The 19,832-nt window shown below is 41.2% G+C and overlaps 4 protein-coding genes across 4 annotated transcripts; 2 read left to right on the top strand and 2 right to left on the bottom strand.

Annotated features, from left to right (window-relative positions):
* Window positions 1-506: 506 nt before the first annotated feature.
* zgc:112001 (uncharacterized protein LOC550384 homolog) lies at window positions 507-2,760 on the top strand. The gene has a single exon (XM_047021290.1). It carries the CDS (start codon window positions 1,414-1,416, stop codon window positions 2,296-2,298), a length of 885 nt encoding a protein of 294 aa, XP_046877246.1. The 5' UTR covers window positions 507-1,413; the 3' UTR covers window positions 2,299-2,760.
* Window positions 2,593-8,613, bottom strand: LOC124468519 (4-galactosyl-N-acetylglucosaminide 3-alpha-L-fucosyltransferase 9-like). Its single transcript, XM_047021289.1, has 3 exons — window positions 8,351-8,613; window positions 6,236-6,415; window positions 2,593-6,100 (listed from the first exon to the last, which is right to left on the bottom strand). Exon 3 carries the CDS (start codon window positions 6,090-6,092, stop codon window positions 5,028-5,030), a length of 1,065 nt encoding a protein of 354 aa, XP_046877245.1. The 5' UTR covers window positions 6,093-6,100; window positions 6,236-6,415; window positions 8,351-8,613; the 3' UTR covers window positions 2,593-5,027.
* Window positions 8,614-9,857: 1,244 nt separating this feature from the next.
* LOC124468518 (4-galactosyl-N-acetylglucosaminide 3-alpha-L-fucosyltransferase 9-like) lies at window positions 9,858-12,194 on the bottom strand. The gene is made up of 2 exons (XM_047021288.1): window positions 11,910-12,194; window positions 9,858-11,290 (listed from the first exon to the last, which is right to left on the bottom strand). Exon 2 carries the CDS (start codon window positions 11,250-11,252, stop codon window positions 10,119-10,121), a length of 1,134 nt encoding a protein of 377 aa, XP_046877244.1. The 5' UTR covers window positions 11,253-11,290; window positions 11,910-12,194; the 3' UTR covers window positions 9,858-10,118.
* A 535-nt stretch (window positions 12,195-12,729) lies between these two features.
* Window positions 12,730-18,274, top strand: pcare2 (photoreceptor cilium actin regulator 2). The gene is made up of 4 exons (XM_047021950.1): window positions 12,730-12,810; window positions 12,945-13,174; window positions 13,983-16,947; window positions 17,661-18,274. Exons 3-4 carry the CDS (start codon window positions 14,330-14,332, stop codon window positions 17,794-17,796), a joined length of 2,754 nt encoding a protein of 917 aa, XP_046877906.1. The 5' UTR covers window positions 12,730-12,810; window positions 12,945-13,174; window positions 13,983-14,329; the 3' UTR covers window positions 17,797-18,274.
* The last annotated feature ends 1,558 nt before the right edge of the window (window positions 18,275-19,832 follow it).

Raw genomic sequence — 19,832 nt, 5'->3', positions numbered from 1 at the left:
TGAGTAGCCTACATGTTTTGCTTCAACAAAGTTTAAGCCTGGGGTGCAGGTTTCCTTTTGGGACCGGTGTTGCACCAGAAGCCGTGACCCATCAGAAACTGTGACCGCAGCTGCACATCTTCTGCCCGTGCGTGTACAATATTATGAAGTTTAACTCCTTTATTAAGCAGTTACAGTGGGGTCACATATTCTGACAACTTACCCAATGTGCTGGTCCATTGGATATTTAGTTATTTATTTTCTTTAAAGTAGAATATAATTATTTAAAGTATTAAATGTATTAAATGTAGTCTAGTGTAAGTTTTAGGTAGGTTTTTACAAATGTTACTTGTGCATGCAGAAATATTTTTTTTGAAAATATTTCAGAGAAAATGTACCTTAATATATTTTATTTACTTTCAGATAAACATATGTTACTACCGCGAATAATCATGCGGACACAGTTTCTGATGGGTCACAGCTTTCGGTACAACACCGGAAATACAACATCTGCGTTGCACCCTCGGCTTCTTATTTACAGATGGTGGTCTATGCATGGCGTTTAAATTGATGAAAATTCTGCCGACAGTTGGAAGAACCCTGGTTATATTATGTAGTTAGGCCAACTACAACAGGCCCCAAGGCAAAGTAACCAATTTTTAGATAATCGAATCTTAGTGATCAATGTAATGTAGTTTATTTGTTTGGTTTGATCAGATTTTTTACGTGGGATTTTAATCGATCATTCTCGGTTTCTAGAATGTGACGATCAACGTGGAAACAAGCTGTCCGTTTGTAGTCCAACTTGTCATAATGAAGCAGTTTTCATATTATTTCATATTAGGATTACTTAGGGCCATAACTTAATAGTCATAACTGTAGCAACAGTTATAGGCTGCATAGGAACTGATTGACAACTAATTAACATGGAGTAATTTGGACAACTCCCAAAGTAACATAGTTCAACCTTTTTCTAAATATGGTTCCTTATTGGGAAACCTTTGACAATAGGTTACGACTAAGTCATGCATTTGTGACGTCATTATGGTGAACTTGATTGAGAAATCTTACTGTCCCTTCGCCAGTAAGGAATCTCCTGCTTCTTGGCAACATGTAGGCCACATACTTTTAAATGGTTTGCTAAGGCTACAGTATCAAATACTGTTCGGAACCCAACAGGTTAAATGTATTTCTCTGAGCGCTTGCGTATTAGCACAGTACTGCAGTGGGAGATCGGGCAATGTGGACAGGCCAGAGTAGCCTATCTATGTGTGCATGTGTTGGTTTAGCACGTCGAAATATAATAGCATGTAGCCTGTTTTAGAGTTGGTGAAAGGCATTATTAGTACACGATAAAGACATTGAGCCATCCGGGTGTGTCTGAATGACACACGATCTGTGGCATTGTGATCGAATAGCCTCTGGATTTTTACAATGTCGTGCCCAGCAACCAACTCCGGTAGACTACATTCTGATGAGAAATGCAAGCAACGAAAATTCTTATCGTTTCTGTTCTACCAGGCAGTACGGGACCTGAAGCCCGTATGGATGTTAGAGGACATGCGAACAATGGAGACCTTTTACTGGGAGGAGGATGCAAGCCAGAGAACATACACACCATCAGAGGCATTGCTGTATGCTATTGTGCACGACCATCAAGCGTATGCTCAATACTTGCTCAGTCATTATACTGACGAAGCGCTGGCAATGCCCGGCGAGCGCTTTTGTTGTTGTCCGTCCTCGGCGCCCCATTTGGCGATGGCAGTCAGATACGACAGACGGGACATTCTGGGTCTCATATTACAAGAAGCGCATCGACTTCCTAGTCTGCATTCTTACATGAACCGAGGCGGATGTTTTCATATGGAAGATGGCAAAACCCCTCTACATTTGGCCTGTGAGCTACTGCGTTCGGAGGCAGTAATTCTTTTATTAGGTAACGGCGCATCGCCCCAGGCTCAGGACCACACCGGCATGACGCCACTTGATGTTATACTGGAACAGCTCTGGGATTCCAAGGTGAATATCGGAGCAAAAAAGCTGTGTCTGGACAATATGTTAATGTTCATGCCCGAGATTCGTTTCAAAATGAAGGGTGCACTTGAACGGGATGCCGTTTGCTGGTCCAGGGTCCTTGGTGAGGACAAACTCAAATTTCTTCTTGGGAAGAATCCTGCCCCACTGTCCCTCATTGCTATGCAAACGGTTTTAAAACAACTTCGCCCTGAACAATTCCCAGAAAGCTTACATGAGCTCCCAATTCCGTCATCGTTGAAACCACTCCCCTGCAAAATGAGCGGCCAGTTGAAAGGGGTTTAAAAGCGTTAAACCTGTGTGAAACATACCAGTTGTATTTATTTACATGTTTTTAACTGTGTTTAGCATGATGAAAATATCTGTTTGAGAATATTATGTGTCATTTTAAAAGTAATGCAATTACCGTACATTAATGAAAAAGACGGGCTACTATATAGCTAACAAAATTCCTGGAACTGTAATGTTATCATTTAATTGTTTATTTATTAACAGTTTTTTACTTATAAAAGTTATATGTACTGTAAATATAAAGCATATGGCCTAGGAATTCACTATGGCATTTTTAATCCCATGAACTAAATATAACTATTTTATTATTGTTTTATATTTTACAACAGCAGAGCATTGTATAAATGACAGTGAGCATCTGACTTATTTCACGTAACATACAGTAACTTCACAAAGACACTAACAGTTGTATTGTCATTATCTTATCCTCAAAATAAATATCTAAATAGAAAATAAGTCTTCTAAACAAATACATTTGCACTCATTGATTTGTGGGGTTGCTGGCTTTATTATTCTGTAAGTATTAAGTAAAATCTCTTGTGTTAATGATGATTCATATGATATGGGATACATTACAATGCAAAACAAACAATTCTCAGTGACAAGACCAGAGGCGTTGTTAGACATACAACTCTACTGTGGCACAGGCCCCTATTCATATCCCTTTTTTTCTTTCAAGCTTGCTGCGCATAATGCCCTACTAGGCTATAGAAACCCCCTAGAGAACCCACAACACAAAAGTTCAGGGACGCAAGTTTGATATCAGCTTTGGCAGGGACATCAAGCACGCAAACATTTTACGCATTCATTTCAGCACAAATACTGTTTTTTTTTTTACTTCATGTAATATTGTTTTAATGTTTTAGTCAAAATATGATGATCGGTAGTCCTATCATTTAGAAACTATCTTTAGTTTTGTAATGTTTTCTTAGCCTAACTCAGTTCTGACTTGTGTGCCGAGTCCGACACCTGGACTTCTGGGTGCATGCTGCAGTGGCTATTTAGCAAGCTCAGAAGATCACGTTGACATGGAATTATGCGGGCATCGGTTTGTGTTTTCGGTTTAACTGCTTTGATTTTTCAAGCGTTGATTGGGATATTGCGTTTATTTTTTCGGGATTATAAATCTAAATAAATGCACTGACTAATAAAATAAATTGCCAAAGCTCAAACTATAGATTTTACTGGGGCACAGCAGATTTATACTGGGGCACGTGCCCCAGGGTCTAACGATGCCCCTGGACAATACATAATTTGTATTTGTATTGGTGTATCTCTTAACATACCAAGAGAATGTGTATAGAGCATAATTGTTTACGTTTTTTTACTACTACCACATATCCACTAGTGTGCTCCAGAACCAAGGATCAACAAACAAGGAAGTGAAAGATATGAGGCATGCTTTTGTCAGAAGACATGTCTTAAATTATCTTAAATCTTTGTCTCCCAGTGTGAACTGATAGACCAGCTTATCCCACTGAATTCTGTCAATTTCTCTTCTTAGATTACAATTCTGTAATACAATACAGACAGGTGTGTGTACAATTCAGAGAAAGGAGTTTCTCTTCACACACCTTTTATTGTGGTCAATCTGGTTTTAGATCACCTCATCCAAAAACAAAATACAACAACCAAAAAGTACAACACATCAGCTATTTTTGAAAAAGCATAGCATTATGAAGGAGGCAGAAAAGACCAAATTTTGCAGTTTACAGTTTGAGGTGGATTTTAATGAAAGTTCAAAGTCTTTGAAATTAGAGCCTATTACCACAAGGTAGGGCTATGTCTGATGCAGTGGTCTGATGCTAAGGGTTCAAGTCACAGTGTCACTCAGTAGTTTCATATGATACACTGTGTGTCAGGCAGTTCAGAGAAAATATGTAACGTTTGGTTTATTTTTTACTAAGGTATATATAGTTGTCCATGTTAAGTTGAATTACAAATACAAAACTATTTACATTTATTAATTAATGTTGTGTAATTTTAACTTGTTTAACTACATGCTCTTATGGTTTCTTCCCTTTAGCACTATTTTTTGGTTGTTCACAATATGTACTTCTTGTTTTTGACTACCCGCAATGCTGTGGGGCTATCTTGTTGTTATTATCAGTGACCTATGCACTTTTTAAAGCTCTCTCTTGGAAGTCGCTTTGGATAAAAGCGTCTGCTAAATGAATAAATGTAAATGTAAATTTAGCAGACGCTCTTATCCAGAGCGACTCACAGTAAGTACAGGGATATTCCCCCCGAGGCAAGTAGGGTGAAGTGCCTTGCCCAAGGACACAACGTCATTGGCATGGCCAGGAATCGAACTGGCAACCCTCAGATTACTAGCCCGATTCCCTAACTGCTCACCCACCTGACTCCCACAATAAATATGTTATACATCTGGTTTCTTACAGGTTGTAGGTCGCCAGTAAAATATTAAAAACAAATTAACAGATTTTGTTATATTAAATATTCTTTCATTAAATCAAAAACACAAATGGTAGAAAATTCAACCATGAAACTGTAATAGTAATTTCTCGGCCAAAATGTACTTGAAAGTATACTGTCTCAGCTCCTGTGTATTGTACGTTGTCATTTCACATTATCATAAAATTCAGAACCCTGGTTTCTCCCAATGTTTTAATGACAAAAGTCTTCTGAAGTTATATAGTCTGTCATAAACTGACAGATAGTGAGTCTGTCATCTGACCCATACTAGGGATGCAAGTGACAATTTAACCAAAATACCACTTGTAAAGATTGTGAACAACCCTATACTCCCTGTGTTCTGCCACGTGTGCACAGCCATAGCAGATAGCCTGGATGAATTCTTGGTTCTGTTCAATCAGGTGAGGCCTAGCAGAGAAATACTGACGCCAACTGAAATAGCGCAAATAGGCCTCATCATTCCTATCCAACTGCAGGAGGAAGTCAGCCAAAGCTTTTGCATCAGGAAAGTCATTTACATGGATGAAGGAATCCCCTGGTATAAAGTTCTCATAGTTCTGTCTGGGGGGACCCAATACAACAGGTACTGTTCCTGCTGCTAGTGGTCCATTCAGCTTCTCTGTGATGTAGTCTTTGTGGATGGAGTTCTCAAAGGAAAGGTAGAATTTGCAGCTTGCTATGGTTGAGAAATAATCTTCATTTTTTAAGAAAGTACCAAACACTTTGCCAAAGACATCCACCTTAATATGTTTGACAAGTTCCCTGTAGTAGTTATCCCTCACATCTGTCCCAGTGCGAGAGTCATTGTTGCTCACAATCCAGCAGACCATTCTCTCTTTTCTGGGGAGCACAAAGTCATTGTCTTTGGTCTTCTTAGTCAACCGCCAACGAACAGGAATGTCTGCATCCCGATGGTAGTTTAAAGTCTCATTGAAAAGGTTCTCAATACCTAAAACTTTCTGTGTGTTTGTTGGTGATTCCATATGAAACCAAATCCACTTTTGAAAACAGGGCCTTGGTGAGGGGGGTAGATTTGTTCCATTGTGTTTTATGGATCGATGATAGATGAGAATTGCATCAGCTTCACTGTACAGGGTCCTATCGTCTGTAAGGTGACAACCGTCAATGTTGAAGAATTTCCTGCAGTCCTCAAAATCAAATCTATAATTTTCAGGCCAGAACCAAAGCAGCATGATCGGCTTCTTAAATGGTTTATTAGCCAATGGGTAAGTTGGCAGGCGATGGCATGGTAAAGTTGGAGAAGTCTTGTAGTACATGGAAAACAAAGTTATAAACCCTCCAATAAATAATAACACATATACTATGTTGCGTGAGGTGGAAGTAGTTAGCATTTTGAGACCTGCAAAAAGAAAATAATTATTTTAGTTTCCTGACATTAAAGATGAAAAATAACATTGTTATCGTTTTTGACAGATGCGTTCACATTAATACATGTGTTGAATATGTAACTGGTGTGAATCGGTGAAACTCACACCTCAGGTATGTAACAGGCCACCCGTATCAACGAATAGCTAGCTTTTCTTTGGCGTAGCTGGTAGTAGTTGCTCTTGGCAGTCAGAGGTGGCGTGTTCGACACCAGGCAGGGACGAACAAATGGTTCATAAAGGCTTCAGGATGGAGCAAGACCACGTCTGTTGCACCCCCGTTCCGTATACTGTATATGAAGCATTCAAACAAACAAGTTATTGAAGTGTTTTTTTACAAGGTTAAGGTTATTCAAGTTAATGTTATTCATGACAACTGGCCCATGTCCATTGCTTTGACGATACGCCCTTTCTCCGAACTTATGAAACACTTGCTGTTTTGCCTTTACTTCACCCCCCACCCTAGCCTGGCTCTGCCCTCCTACGTATTTCCGCTCAATTTGGATTTTGCTTCTGTACTAGGTCTGTGAGTTTGACTTTGAAGTCGGTTTTCAGAAACACATTTTTTGTAGGTCCAATCAGCGAACAGGGGAGTGGCTGAGAACGATGAAGTTAATGTCATGCACTAGTTTGAGAAGTTCAGTAATGGCGGCAGAGAGAGATGCGAGCGAAGCTATTCTGCAGTTGTGGCAACGCTGCCGAATATCCATAAGTTAAAGCCGGAGCAAGAACATTCCTTGCTGAGTTTTGTTGGTGGCCATGATGTTGTGGCCCTCCTCCCCACGGGGTTCAGGAAAAGTTTGATTTTCCAGCTACGGCAGCTAGCTCCGTTAAAGTAGTGGTGAAGGAGTTGGCTAAGGCGAACGCTTGCGATTGGTTATGGCAGATCAGAGTGGCTCTGGGCAGATCCAATAGTCCAACTTCAAAAGAGGACCCGCCTTCAAGGAAGTTAATGCTTGTAAATGGAGCGATCCCAGACCCTCTGTACAAATAAAATGTACGAGGGTCTGGTTAGGACCAGGCTACTCTCACCCCACCTCCTTTTATCAAATGCAACATCGTTAGCCTTACTGCTTGAATGAATGTTACGCTTGTACCCTCACAATAACTGCCTTCAAATTATGGGTAAAATGGGTTTTTAAATTAGTTGGAGAACGTTTGGAAGTGTACTCTTTTTTAACTTCAAAATTATTGTCTTTTGCATGGTATTGGTATTTCTCTAAGCATTACCTACTTTCGATCAACAAATGTTGATTTTTATGGAAGATGGTTTGGAGGATGGCAAACCCCCTGCTACACTGGCCTGTGAGATAACATGACAAAATGTCCATGAACGTACAGTGTTTCAGCTTCTGTGTAGTGTTCGTTGTCATGTCACATTATCATAAACATGTTAACGATGTTTCTCACAATGCTTTACAGTTTTAAAGACTCATTTTTTTATTTTCTAGACTATAAAATAAGGCAGTTAAGGCAATAAACTGACAGATGGTCAATCAATCAACTGACCCATGCTAGGGATGCAAGTGACAGTTTAACCGAAATACCACTTGTAAAGATTGTGAACCACCATATGCTCTTGGTGTGGTCCCATGTGGTAACAACCTAAGCAAATAGCCTGGATAAATTATTGGTTTTGTTTAATCAGGTGAGGCCTAACAGAGAAATACTGACGCCATCTGAAATGGCGCGTATAGGCCTCAATATTCTTGCCCAACTGCAGGAGGAAGTCAGCCAAAGCTTTTGCATCAGGAAAGGAATTAACATGAATGAAGGAATCCCCTGGTGTAAAGTTCTCATAGGTCTGTCTGGGGGGACCAAATACAACAGGTACTGTTCCTGCTGCTAGTGGTCCATTCACCTTCTCTGTGATGTAGTCTTTGTAGACTGAGTTCTCAACAGAAAAGTAGAATTTGCTGCTTGCTATGGTTGAGAAATAATCTTCATATTTGAATAAGCTGCCTTTTCACAAATGCAACATTAGACTTACTGCTCTAATGAGCGTTACCCGTGTAAACTCATATTAACTGCCTTCCAGGTATGGGTCAAATGGGGTTGTAAATTAGTAGGAAAAAATTGTGGTGTACTCTAACTTAAACGTTAATGTTCTTTGCCGTTGTATTGGTATTTCTCTAAACATAGCCTACGGTACTTTCAATCAACAAAGCAGGGTCTGTGGTTTAAATAAAGATGGAAGGCGAGAATAATTAAATGTAACAACTCACGCAAATTAGTTGACTGTAGTTCCTGTCAACGTGCTGCGATCCTTCATTAGCGTGGACACTGAAATCAATATGCGGCTCCGCCACGTCTGTGTGTTTGTCATGCCTTTCCTTTTAAAAACAAGTTAATGATATTTAATCTTAATATTCATAAAAATCATATACATTTTACGGAAGAATAATTATCTCTCAGGATGGAAATTCCATCCATGTTCTAATCTGAATTAGACACCAGGAAAGACTTTTAGCCTAAGTCACACCCCATATTGCGTCAATGGAAGAAATAGGAGGAGCAAGGTTTGGCTTAGAAATGTCTTGAACGGTAGGCAAATAGAGTCAAATAGGGTACCTCAACTTACCTGCTTCACTCGGCAATTGGATACACTGCACGCATCTTATTTCAGCCATTTCAAGCACTGGATAAGGAGAACAAATTACTTTTAAGCAGGCATACACATTTTGAAAAGTCTACAAAAAGCAGTAAGGCCTTTGGCCTTTTACCTACTTGTAAAACTGGTATTTATTAATACCAGTTTGACAACTAAATAGCCTACCAGTTTGACAAGTAGGTATCCACAGCGGAGAGAAGGCGCGTCGGTATCGGATTCCAATTAATTTTCAATGCAACCGCAAGCGTCAACGCCTGGGCGTTCCGTGTTCCGAGGTGAACACGGAAGACAAAACAATCGGAATAAAACTTGCATACTTTCATAATTTCCTAATCTAGAAACATGGCTTTATGTCTCACATAAGAGATATGAGAACGTCAAAAACCAAAACTTTATACAGACACGGGACAACCTACAATGATCTCGTCGGAACTGATATTGTAACTAGCCTACTAAATATCCTCACTCCGTAAATGAAAGTACAAGGTGAATCATGTGACTTGTCTTACAGAGAACAAAAAGGAGAAATGATAGTTTAAATAAAGTTTAGTTTAGACCACTACATGCCAGTTTATAAGACTGTTCATTTCATAGTGGCTCACCCTGTTCGCAGCCCAAGTGCATGATTTCTGTACAACTTCTGTACAAAGTTCTTGAATCTCATATCTCATATGATCTCATATAATTTATCATTATGGAACATAATAGGTCACATAAATCAATAATTCCTCTTATTACCTGATTCTACCAGCCTAACTAGGCTACTCACAACCATACACCTAATAATATATTAACTTGACATAAGAAATTGTATTACATGCAGCTCTTTGTCTCTAGATAAACTGCTAATATGCATTTTAAGAGGTACTTTTGGAAGTTAATAACCCATAAAAAACATACATAAAATTATTTTTGTTATACATGTTTAATACATGTCATATTCAACATTTAATGACAACTATTACATATCATAACTGTACATTTCATAAAATTCAAATTAATTTAAATCTATACTAGTGGAACAGCAAAAATTGTGTTTGTTGAATTGTTGAATATGTGACAGTGTTTGTGTGTGTGTGTTGGGGGGCAGCTTGACCTGTCTTGTTGAATCTGCTTGCATGTTTTTATTTATCTATTTTATATATTGTCTCTTTATCATTATTGGCCTTGTTCTGTTATTTTACTAAGCAATTTATTTTCTTTTCAAATTTATTTTCTTTCCTATACTAATTTTTATATGTACCATTCCATAACCTGCCCAGGGAATACAGGTGTTTAATTGTGCGCTGTCCCTGTCTTGAAATAAATAAATAAATTTAAAAAATTGTGAAAAGTATGTTATCCCAAACAAATTTGTCATTTGTACAACAGTAATTATTCAGTTATTGAAAGTACCACTCATACAGGTCAGGAACAACACTGTAGTGTTTGTCTCTTGGCATATAATCACAGGCTAAACAAATGGGTGGGATGAACTCATCATGAGGAGTTAGGAGGTGAGCTTTTGCATTGAGGTAACTCCTCCATTGGAAGTAACGCATATACATCTCATCATTCTTATCTAAGTGGATAAGGAAGTCAGCAAGACCCTTCACATCAGGAAAGTCATTGACATGTATGAATGAATCAGCAGGAATAAACTCCTCGTAGTTCTGTCTGGGTGGGCCTAGTACAACTGGAACAGTACCTACTAGCAGAGGTCCATTCACCTTCTCTGTGATGTAGTCTTTGTGAAGTGAGTTCTCAAATGCAAGATAAAATTTGCAGCTAGCAATGGTTGAGTAATATTCGTCATACCCCAAATGAACCCCTGTGAAAGCAACACCATAAACATTCACCTTTACATGTTTGATGAGCTCTTGGTAGTATCTTGCTCTTGTACCTGTGCCAGTCCTTGGATCATTGTTAGTCACAATCCAGCAAACAAGTTTATTTTTGTCAGGCATCTTAAAATCACTTTGTGACTTTGATTTCACAAGCAGCAACTCATTTCGCACAGTGATGTCAGCATCTCGTCTGTAGCTCATTGTCAAATTGAAGAGGTTTTCCAAGCCTGGAATTTTATTTGTATTTGTTGGTGATTCAACGTGAAACCAGATCCATTTCTGAAAAGGGGGCCGTGGAGATGGGGGAAGGTTTTTCAAGTCCCAACTAATATCTCTGTGAAACACAATGACCCCATCAGCTCTATTATACAGGGATCTGTTGGCTGTCAACTCACAACTATCAATGTTGTAGTATTTTTTACAGTCATTAAAGTCAAATGTTCGTCCAAGTGGCCAGAACCACAGAAGCACTAGGGGTTTGTCTTTCTTCTCAGTATACAATAAACCATTGTCCTGTTGCAAGGAAAGCTGTCTGGATGCACATTCAGAATGTTCAGGGTCAAAGTAAATGAAAAATGCTAACACTGAGCACAGAAGACCTACAACAACTATGCTCATTGGATAAAAGGTTCTGGTGGATAGTGTGGTTGACATTGTTGTCTTGTCAATCTGTTGTCCAAAAAGATACATGTATAACCAACACCTTTGTCATCACACCAGAAATGGTCCTGGATGCAGAATAAAAGTAAACAAAGGGGAATATCAGTTACTATATCAAATAATTACACTTTTGAATTGGAACAAAACATGGAACACATGATATACAAATCCACAGTTACCTTAAAAAAGCTTAGGTCTATCTACCCAAAATTATGGGATTTGGTGTCAAATAGAAAACATATAGTATCCCAGCATTTAAAATGTAATTGTATGTCAATCTTGAGCATTTGAGCATAATTAGTTTTGCAGCTAATTAAAATGGTTACATTTCAACTACAAACATGCATATAGTCATTGTGAGATGCACATAGGGGAACATATACTGTAAATTATCAACCTATGAGGCTGACGATGTAAAACCAACTGCTGCAGAGCTATATATTTCATTCATGAGGAGACTTGTGAACTCAGTACTTGTCAGTACAAGTCAGCATTTCTCTTCAAAGGTTACCATGAATTGTAGATCCCAATCAAAACCAGTTATGAAGAGATACTTTGATACATTCACTTCACCTACCTTCCAGAAAATTATAAACATACTTTTTTACACAGATACATATAAATATGAAAAACCTTTAAGTATTGTGTGCTGAACATTAAATAAAATAAACCATCTTTCTTACTTACCACTGGGAATTGTTGACGTAAGGATGACGGCTTGGTTCCTTGTACATGTAGAGAGTACACCAGCACCACACTTGTCTTTCACTCTCCCTCTTCCTCACTAACGTAACAATGGGTGTATTCAAATATCTTTTCTTTCTTGTAAACTGAACAAAGACAGTCTGGTCTTTCTGGTCTTTTTGGTTCTTCTTCCGCACAATGCTGAGGCCACACCTCTCACTTCTCTGTACAAGGATGACGACAAAAGAAAACCGACGACTCATCTGCTACACACATCTTGCTTCACTGGTTTGTTCTACCCAAGTAAAGCCTTTCCCCCTTATCCCCACAGCAAGTGTTAATTTAACGCCAGGTTATATTGGGTCTATCACATGAGAGTGGACCTATAAACATTCAACAAGTAAAAAGAACACTCCTCCACACTTTTAACACTGTCATAAAAAAGACAATGTATGTATTTTTACAAGTCATGAGTTTAAACACATTCACACACCACATTGAGATGATAACGATATTCAAACTAAATACCGGTTGCAAACAAAACTATATTGTTTGTCTCTAGCCATGTAACTAAAGGCTAAAGAAATTGGTTATGTTGAAGGATCCTTAGAAAGCTTTCGTTTGAATGTTAAATATACTGAATATAATTTGTATTTAGACAGGATGTATTCGAAAGTGTTTGCATGTGTATTTACACAGGATGTATTAGAAACTGTTGAACAGGATGTGTTAGAAACGGTTTGCAAAGAGGAACCACAAGAAGCTAGAGGTTCCTTCGAAAAACAGGATGTGTTAGAAACTGATTACGTGGAAGTACACGTGCCAGCCAGTAGCGGTCCTAGCACATTTGGCGACCTAGGCAAGATTTATCACCATTTTGTCTGGGTGGCCCCAATACTTACCGGTACATCATTGGATATGAAAGTTCCTTACTTTGTTTAGTATTATGAAGTAATTTGTTGTTGTTTTTCATGAGGCCTATTTGTTGCCACATTAAATTAATCTATAATCCAGTATTTGTATTTACTTTACCACTAGGTGGTGGCACCTTCCCACTATCTAGCATCAACAAGCACCAGTTGGCTGACCTTCACAAGTTTACATCATTGATTAAAGGACTCTTCTGAGCAGGCCTCGGCGCCCTCTACTGGTGGTGCAGGACGGTTAATTAATGGACGCACTGTAACTAAAGAACATTGTTTTGGGACACACCTGGGAAGTTGACCCAAGCTCATCTAAAGCTACAGTTTGGAATAGTTGAAAAAGTGGTAAGTGCTGCTGATAACTGTTACATAAGTGCCACCACAGTGATTACTGTACTAAACATAGCGAGAGGTGCTAAAGATGCATGTCCTCACAACACACTGACTGTCAATCTTAATATGAGTATGTTAGGTTTTATTTCCAAAACATACTTCACCTTAAATGTACATGGCAGCCATATGGCAATCTCTTAAAAGCCAATACATATCATGTATTCAAAACGGCTATGCGGTTCAATGATTGAATGGAAATGCGTCACTGGATCAAATGCCAGTCTGCCAAGCAAAGCTCCATCTGTTCCAGGGATAGTGATTTCCAGTTCTAACAAACAACAGTATGTGCACCTGTCAGAGGGTGGTTTGGATTAAGGGGTGGTCTGTCACTGTCTTAAGATAGTGAGCATTAGCCCTGGGGCCACCAGGCTCAGTTCACCATACAACGTTACAAGTTACTATGAAACACAAGTCACTATGAAGTACAACAAGGATTAAGGTTAGGGTTAGTCAAGTAAGGTCTGCTAGACAAAACCAAATCTTTGACCAAATCTACAAAAAATGTATGAGAAGATGTAACTTCAGCTTAAGTTTCAACCCTGTTGTTGACTATGAACTTTCCTTAAGACACAGGCTAAAAAAGACACCTGACAAACTGGGCCCCTGATTACCTCAAAGAGCTTAAAGTCTTATGTGTTTGTTCGTGTGTGTGTGTGTGTGTGTGTGTGTGCGTGTGCTTGTGTGTTATGCTTAATGTGACCATCTGTGCATGCTCAGTGAGAGAGCAGAAGGAACCTCAAATCCTCCTTTATCCTTTCAGCTCCTCAGTCTCGCAAGGTCTGTATCACAGGTAAGACGCTACGCTGTTTGAGAAGCCTGGACCAAACTGTGTTTTTAAGAAACCCTGGAGAAAAAAGACACAAACATGAAAACTGACATTTGGATCGACAGGAGAGGACACTAATGAAGAGACTTAACTGACGTTTTTACATCATTGACAACTTGCGGCTTAAAACGTCTTCGACACAAGCAAACAGGAGAGACTTGTTGGATGGAGGAAAACAACTTCTCTTACTTATTAATATAACATTTTCTTTTGTTTGCCTCATTTGGATCCCTACAGAAGAAGGGAAACTATTTTGCATTCCACAGCTTCTTAACTAAACAATGGGCTGTTCCCCATCGAAGGGTCAGCTGTTTACAGGGGTGACAGGCCCTCCCAGAGCTCTCCCCTCTGCCTCAGAGGACCACCTCCACCTGAAGCCTGGGGAGGAAGAGAGACACTGCTTGGGGACCAATGAGGGAGCAAATGACCTTCCATTGCCAGCCAAGGAGGAGCCCCCGATGCCAGCTGAAGCACCTGATGTAGCCCCTGGCTCAGCCATCGTATCCACTTCAAGGGGCAACTCTGAAATAGAGGTCAACTTGAAGTCAGAGGGGATGGACATTCAGCCGGAGTCTTTAGCAATGGGGATGCAGATGAAAAAGGTAGAAAAGAAAAGAAAAATAAAGGGCCCCAAACAGGGCAGACGAAGAGAAAAGGAGAGGTCCTCCATTGTACACACCAAGGTGGACATACCTGTACATATGGTGAAAGCCCACCAGGCAGCCTATGCCTACTTGAACCCCAATATCTCCAAATATGAGACGCTGCTAGGACTGCTGGACCAGGCCACCCAGACACAACTCTCCCTGCAGCCCATGATGACAGCCATTGTGATGCGCTTTGAGGAGGTCAACCAGGCCCTGGAGGAGATGGCGGATGAGGGAGAGCAGATGCTGACAGAGCACGGTGACCACATGGCCTGGCCTTCTGGGAAGAGGGCCTTACATCCTGTGCCCACTAAGCCCACAGCTAACCCATCTGACCCACCTCCAGACCTCCTGCAGCAGATGCTCCAGCACTCCACAGAGAAGATGAGGCTGGTGGGGAGCTCAGTACATGGCCTGGGAGACACTGCTCTGGAAGAGGCAGTGGAGTACTTTGACTCTCTCTCCAAGCTTCTGGGGGAGAGGCTACAGGCCAAGCGGGCAGCAGAGGGACGGCTGACACAGGTGCTTGCACGTGTGGAGGCGGCAGCCAGGAGGAAGTCCAGCCCGGAGGACTCTGCCCTTCACAGCGAGGACAGTGGCATTGGAGGAGAGAACGAGTCTCTGCCGGGCTCGGACCGACACCGGCACCACCGGGGGAGCTCTGGGTCTGGGGGAAACACTCGCAGCACACCCCAATGTCCCACTAATGAATGTGAGGAGGAGGAGGAGGAAGATGACGATGAAGAGGATGAAGAGGAGGAAGAAGATGAGGTTGAGAGGTCAGGAAGGAAAAGGTCAAATTCTTCCCCACCAGATCCCAGTCAGCCTTTCCTCCCTTCGCCGCCACTGCAAGGTCTCAACCAGCTGCCCAGGCGCCCCCTCACTGCTGCCCCCTCAGCCAGGCCGGCTAGACTGCAACGGTTACAGTCCACAGAATGTGTACACGCCCTCCTGGAGCTGCAAAAGAGCCAGAGAGACTTGGATCAGCGCATGAAGAAGATGGCAGACAGAGCAGAAGGAGGGGCCAACTATGCTCTGCACAGGGCTGGGCTGAGAAGTCATTCCTCAGGACCAGCGGTTAGACATGCACTGAAAGGCAACCTTAAGGGAAACCAATCATCAAACCAGTTACCAGCCGTAGTACCCCATCCCCCAGGCCGCAACTCAGTCAGAAGATTGATAAACACCTTTAGCAATGGGGTGGACGGCCGACCCGGCCAAAGCCTGGCCAACATACCTCCAAACATCCGGGGACCAAGGAAGAGTGGGACTCCTTTCTTACCCAACATAGGCATGGGGGAGCAGAGTCTCATCAACAATGATAATAACAACAACAACAGCTGGCCTGTGGAGGCCAGAGAGGATGTGGATGTGGACAGCCTCCCCCCTCCTCCCCTGGAAGTTCTGATGGACAACTCCTTCCAGAGTACAGAGGAGAACACCGGGGAGGATGAGGGGCCGGAGGAGGAGAAGAAGGCTGGGCACAGAGCACGCCAACGGAGCAGTGCGTCCCAGCGGCTGAGGGCCTCCATGCAGCATGTGACGGTGCTGCCTAACCGCAGCACTGTAAGGCGCAGCTCCCTCAGCATGTCACCTGCTCGCCCTGTCAGGCAGGACGCTGTGGCGGGGTCCCAGGGTCCAGAGCTGCTGCCCAACAAAGAGCAGGATCCTGGGAAAGAGCAGGCTGCTAGCCTCTACAGACAGGCCCGCAAGATCATCCACCTGCGCAATGCCGCTGAGTCCCCAGTAAGAGCGGCAGAGCGAGGCCTCAGAGGGCCCCCTCCCCTCAGAGCTGGGGGGAGACAGGGGAGTGATGACTACTGTGAGGTGGAGGCCTACTACAGCCCTCTACCGCCCACCACCCCACCTGTGTCCAGAGTCCGCCTACCACCCTCCTGTCCTTCTGTGCATTACAGAATACCCAGCCCCCCAGTCAACAAAAACCAGCCCACCTCTTCATCCCAACCCTCACGCCCAACCTCTCCCAGGGTCTTGACATGGGCAAGGGACACCAGTTGTGAAGAGAACAGCTCCATGTCTTTCTATGATGCCCGCTCAGTGTTCAGTCAGAATAGACAGACCTCTTCCGACACCTCCACCCTCCCAAGAACCTGGGAGGAATCCTCCAGGGGACGAATGCCCACCCGCGGGTCACAGACTGCCAGACGAACCCAGTCTGACAGAAGGCCCAGCCTGACCGAAGGAACTGGCTCTTGTCACAGCAACAAAACTAACCCTACAGCATACAACAGGTGAGCATGTGTGTCGTCTGTGTGGATAATACCAGGCATGCCATTTTTAACCCCACAAAGATTAATTTATACCACAGAATTATGGATCATACTATGGGCCCACATTTAAACACATTAAAAGAAATCCATGTATCTTTCAACAGAAGTCAAATAAATGTCCTTCTTATACAGTTCTATACATTATACACCATATTTTATGTCTATGTGTCTTCAAGTTTCAATATAATGTTCCATAGAAATATTATGCTAGCATTGTTTCCATGAACTCACACAGTAAAATGGAATAATAAGGTTGTACATGTTGTAACTTCCACTAATGTATGAGACAAGTGTGTCTGAGCATTTCATTTTCTTATGGTGTGAATTAAAAAATACTAAATGATTGAATTTATGTTTACAAAGTCAGAATTAGTGGATCAAATCAGGTTAAGAGTATTGACATTGCATTCAAGGGTTGTTTGTCATCCACAGGCTCAAGCACCCTCACAACCACTTAAAGCCAAAGTAATTTGTTTCCATTTGCAGGTTATCCAACTGCCCTTAGCTACATCCCCCCCTGAGAGAAGCCACCTGCCTTATCTATTCCTGAGTAGATTAGCAGTATTTCCCCACTCCCCTGGTACAGTTGGGAGAAATAGAGCTTGGGTCTCTGGCCTGCTGCCCCACATAATCTCCTCATGGACCAAAACCTCTTCTCTGCTTCTTTCTCATAGGATGAACGCCATTACAGCGACAGAAGGGGACAACCAATCAGATACAAAAGGCATTTCTCCAACAGCCTTGAACACAGAGCAGAGCATGGCAGTCCAGAATATGCAATGGGAATTGGAGGATGGGGAGGGAGCATAGGGGGGATTATGGATTAGCCAGACTCTGAAGCTAATACCCTTTCTCTTTTTTTCATTCCCTTTCTACAGTTTAAGAGCAAAGGAGCTTATTCTATGAAAGTGTTTTAGGTACATGCACTTTACCTCACTCAAATTGTCTTATTCAAATACCTTGTAAAAAATATATATATTTGGCTTACTTCAGAAAATTAAATTGTGTTTTTTTAAGTATGCTAATTATGTGAACACACAAACATGATACTGATAATGATCCAATAATGATTGGTTCTATAAAAAATATGGAAATTTACAGAAACATTCATTTATTCTGGATTGTTTGTTTTAAGGGTGTTGAGTGTACTGTACCTTCCATTTAACGCTATGTGCAATAAGCAACAACAAAAATGATATCACAAAGATTGGGCGTGAAGTAGCCCGTGTCTAGTTTTTATGTAATGTGTTTTTTAACTATTCTTGTTGATTTACATTATTAGTTTTCTTATCTATCATGACATGGTATTTGTGTTTAGTCAAACTTTGTGTTTTTGTTTGTTTTTTACATGGTTCCCAATAAAACACGTGGTTCACGGACTGAGAAGCTAAATGTCAAGCAGTAGACCAGCAACATGTTACACTAATACGTATGCAATGCCATTTCCAGGATAGTCAGCATTACACCAAATAACTCTCTGACTCTCTGATTACACTAACGTGCAAAACCAACAAAATGAAGGTATTTCTGCGCATGGCCCAGTTTGGTTGCAGTGATAAAAGTATCAGATTCAGAGGTCGGTATCGTTCTTCGGTAGCCTACAGCAAGAAGGAATTATTTATTTGGTCGTAGGCCTACTGATAACAATTAACTTTAGATTCGTGAAGGGGCGAAAAATTGATGTTAACTTTCTGTACCAACTTTCAGTTCAATGAAACTGGATGAGCATCACATATTCGTATCCCAGCTCTGTAAAAATAGCCTAACAATAGCTTGGAATGAAAGATGAATCATAGATATGTCACGCACTTGTTGCACTAAAGTGTTTTCATGCATTGTGCTCCGGAGTCTTATGAGTGTAAATTTGAGTTCTCTCTAAACTTCTAATCCGGTTACTATTCCACCCATCCAGAGTTCATGGCCGCGATCTATGCTATTTGTCACCCCACTCAGTCAGACGTGGTTACTTGGAAGGGAATACCTCCATGACTCAAAATAGCATCCGAGATGACACACCAAGCGTAGAATTGCGTAGGTAGAACCGCCCCTTGTATCCTCCGCCTGGTCTAGCCCTAGTTGCCAAAGGAACGGGCATTCTTAGCAATACAATTACACTCTTCCAGCTGAGCTCCAACATCACCGGTGCCGATGGTGTAATTGGGGGAGCCAACGGATATGAAGAGACGCACCAGTTAAAGATATCAATTGAAATAGCGTTTCTACAGCCAATGAGAGTAGCGATGCTCGTGAACATTGCAAATAAAAGAGGTTTGAAAACTCAAATGTAACTTTGAACTCGTTGTCGCCTCTGAGCTCAGGCAGGCAGGGCTGCTGATATGTGTAAGTAGAGGCAGTGTGGACATATATGCAATATTGCGATGACTGATTAAAGATTATAGTGGGGAACTTCGGTATTTAACTGGAAAAGACAATTAACTGTTATGAGCAAACTTTTCGAAGGCCTGAACTAGCGCCGTTACGCTACAATGTGTTTAAAGTGTAAAAAAAGAAAATGCTTGAGTTGAAACTAGGGATGACAAATCATTTTGGTAGCATTTTTGTTATATTTGCAAAAATTCTCTTCACATCCTGACAACAATCATTAAATAGAATGCTTTGACAATAACAATTCAAATATCTGGTATCTGTGGCTGTCGTAGGCATGTAGGCTAATTAGCACGTCAAATCATTACATTCGCACTGCATGATTGATCATTCCATGATATGTTGATTGATTAATTAATTAATTACAAAGCAAGAAATGAATTCGATTATTTCGCTTGACTTTACGAGTTCTTACAAAACCAAATTATCTTTAACAAAACATTGTGGGACAGTGGAATGCA

This window comes from Hypomesus transpacificus, chromosome 6 (assembly GCF_021917145.1).
Source record: "Hypomesus transpacificus isolate Combined female chromosome 6, fHypTra1, whole genome shotgun sequence".
NCBI lineage: Eukaryota > Metazoa > Chordata > Actinopteri > Osmeriformes > Osmeridae > Hypomesus > Hypomesus transpacificus.
The sequence above is the reverse complement of the archived record's forward strand: the minus strand, read 5'-3'. Positions and strand labels throughout refer to the sequence as shown.

Coding starts and splice junctions, on each gene's coding strand:
- zgc:112001 (XM_047021290.1), top strand. CDS start 1,414: ATGTCGTGCCCAGCAACCAACTCCGGTAGACTACATTCTGATGAGAAA.
- LOC124468519 (XM_047021289.1), bottom strand. CDS start 6,092: ATGCTAACTACTTCCACCTCACGCAACATAGTATATGTGTTATTATTT.
- LOC124468518 (XM_047021288.1), bottom strand. CDS start 11,252: ATGTATCTTTTTGGACAACAGATTGACAAGACAACAATGTCAACCACA.
- pcare2 (XM_047021950.1), top strand. CDS start 14,330: ATGGGCTGTTCCCCATCGAAGGGTCAGCTGTTTACAGGGGTGACAGGC. Junction 16,948..17,660: donor AACCCTACAGCATACAACAG/GTGAGCATGTGT, acceptor TCTTTCTCATAG/GATGAACGCCATTACAGCGA.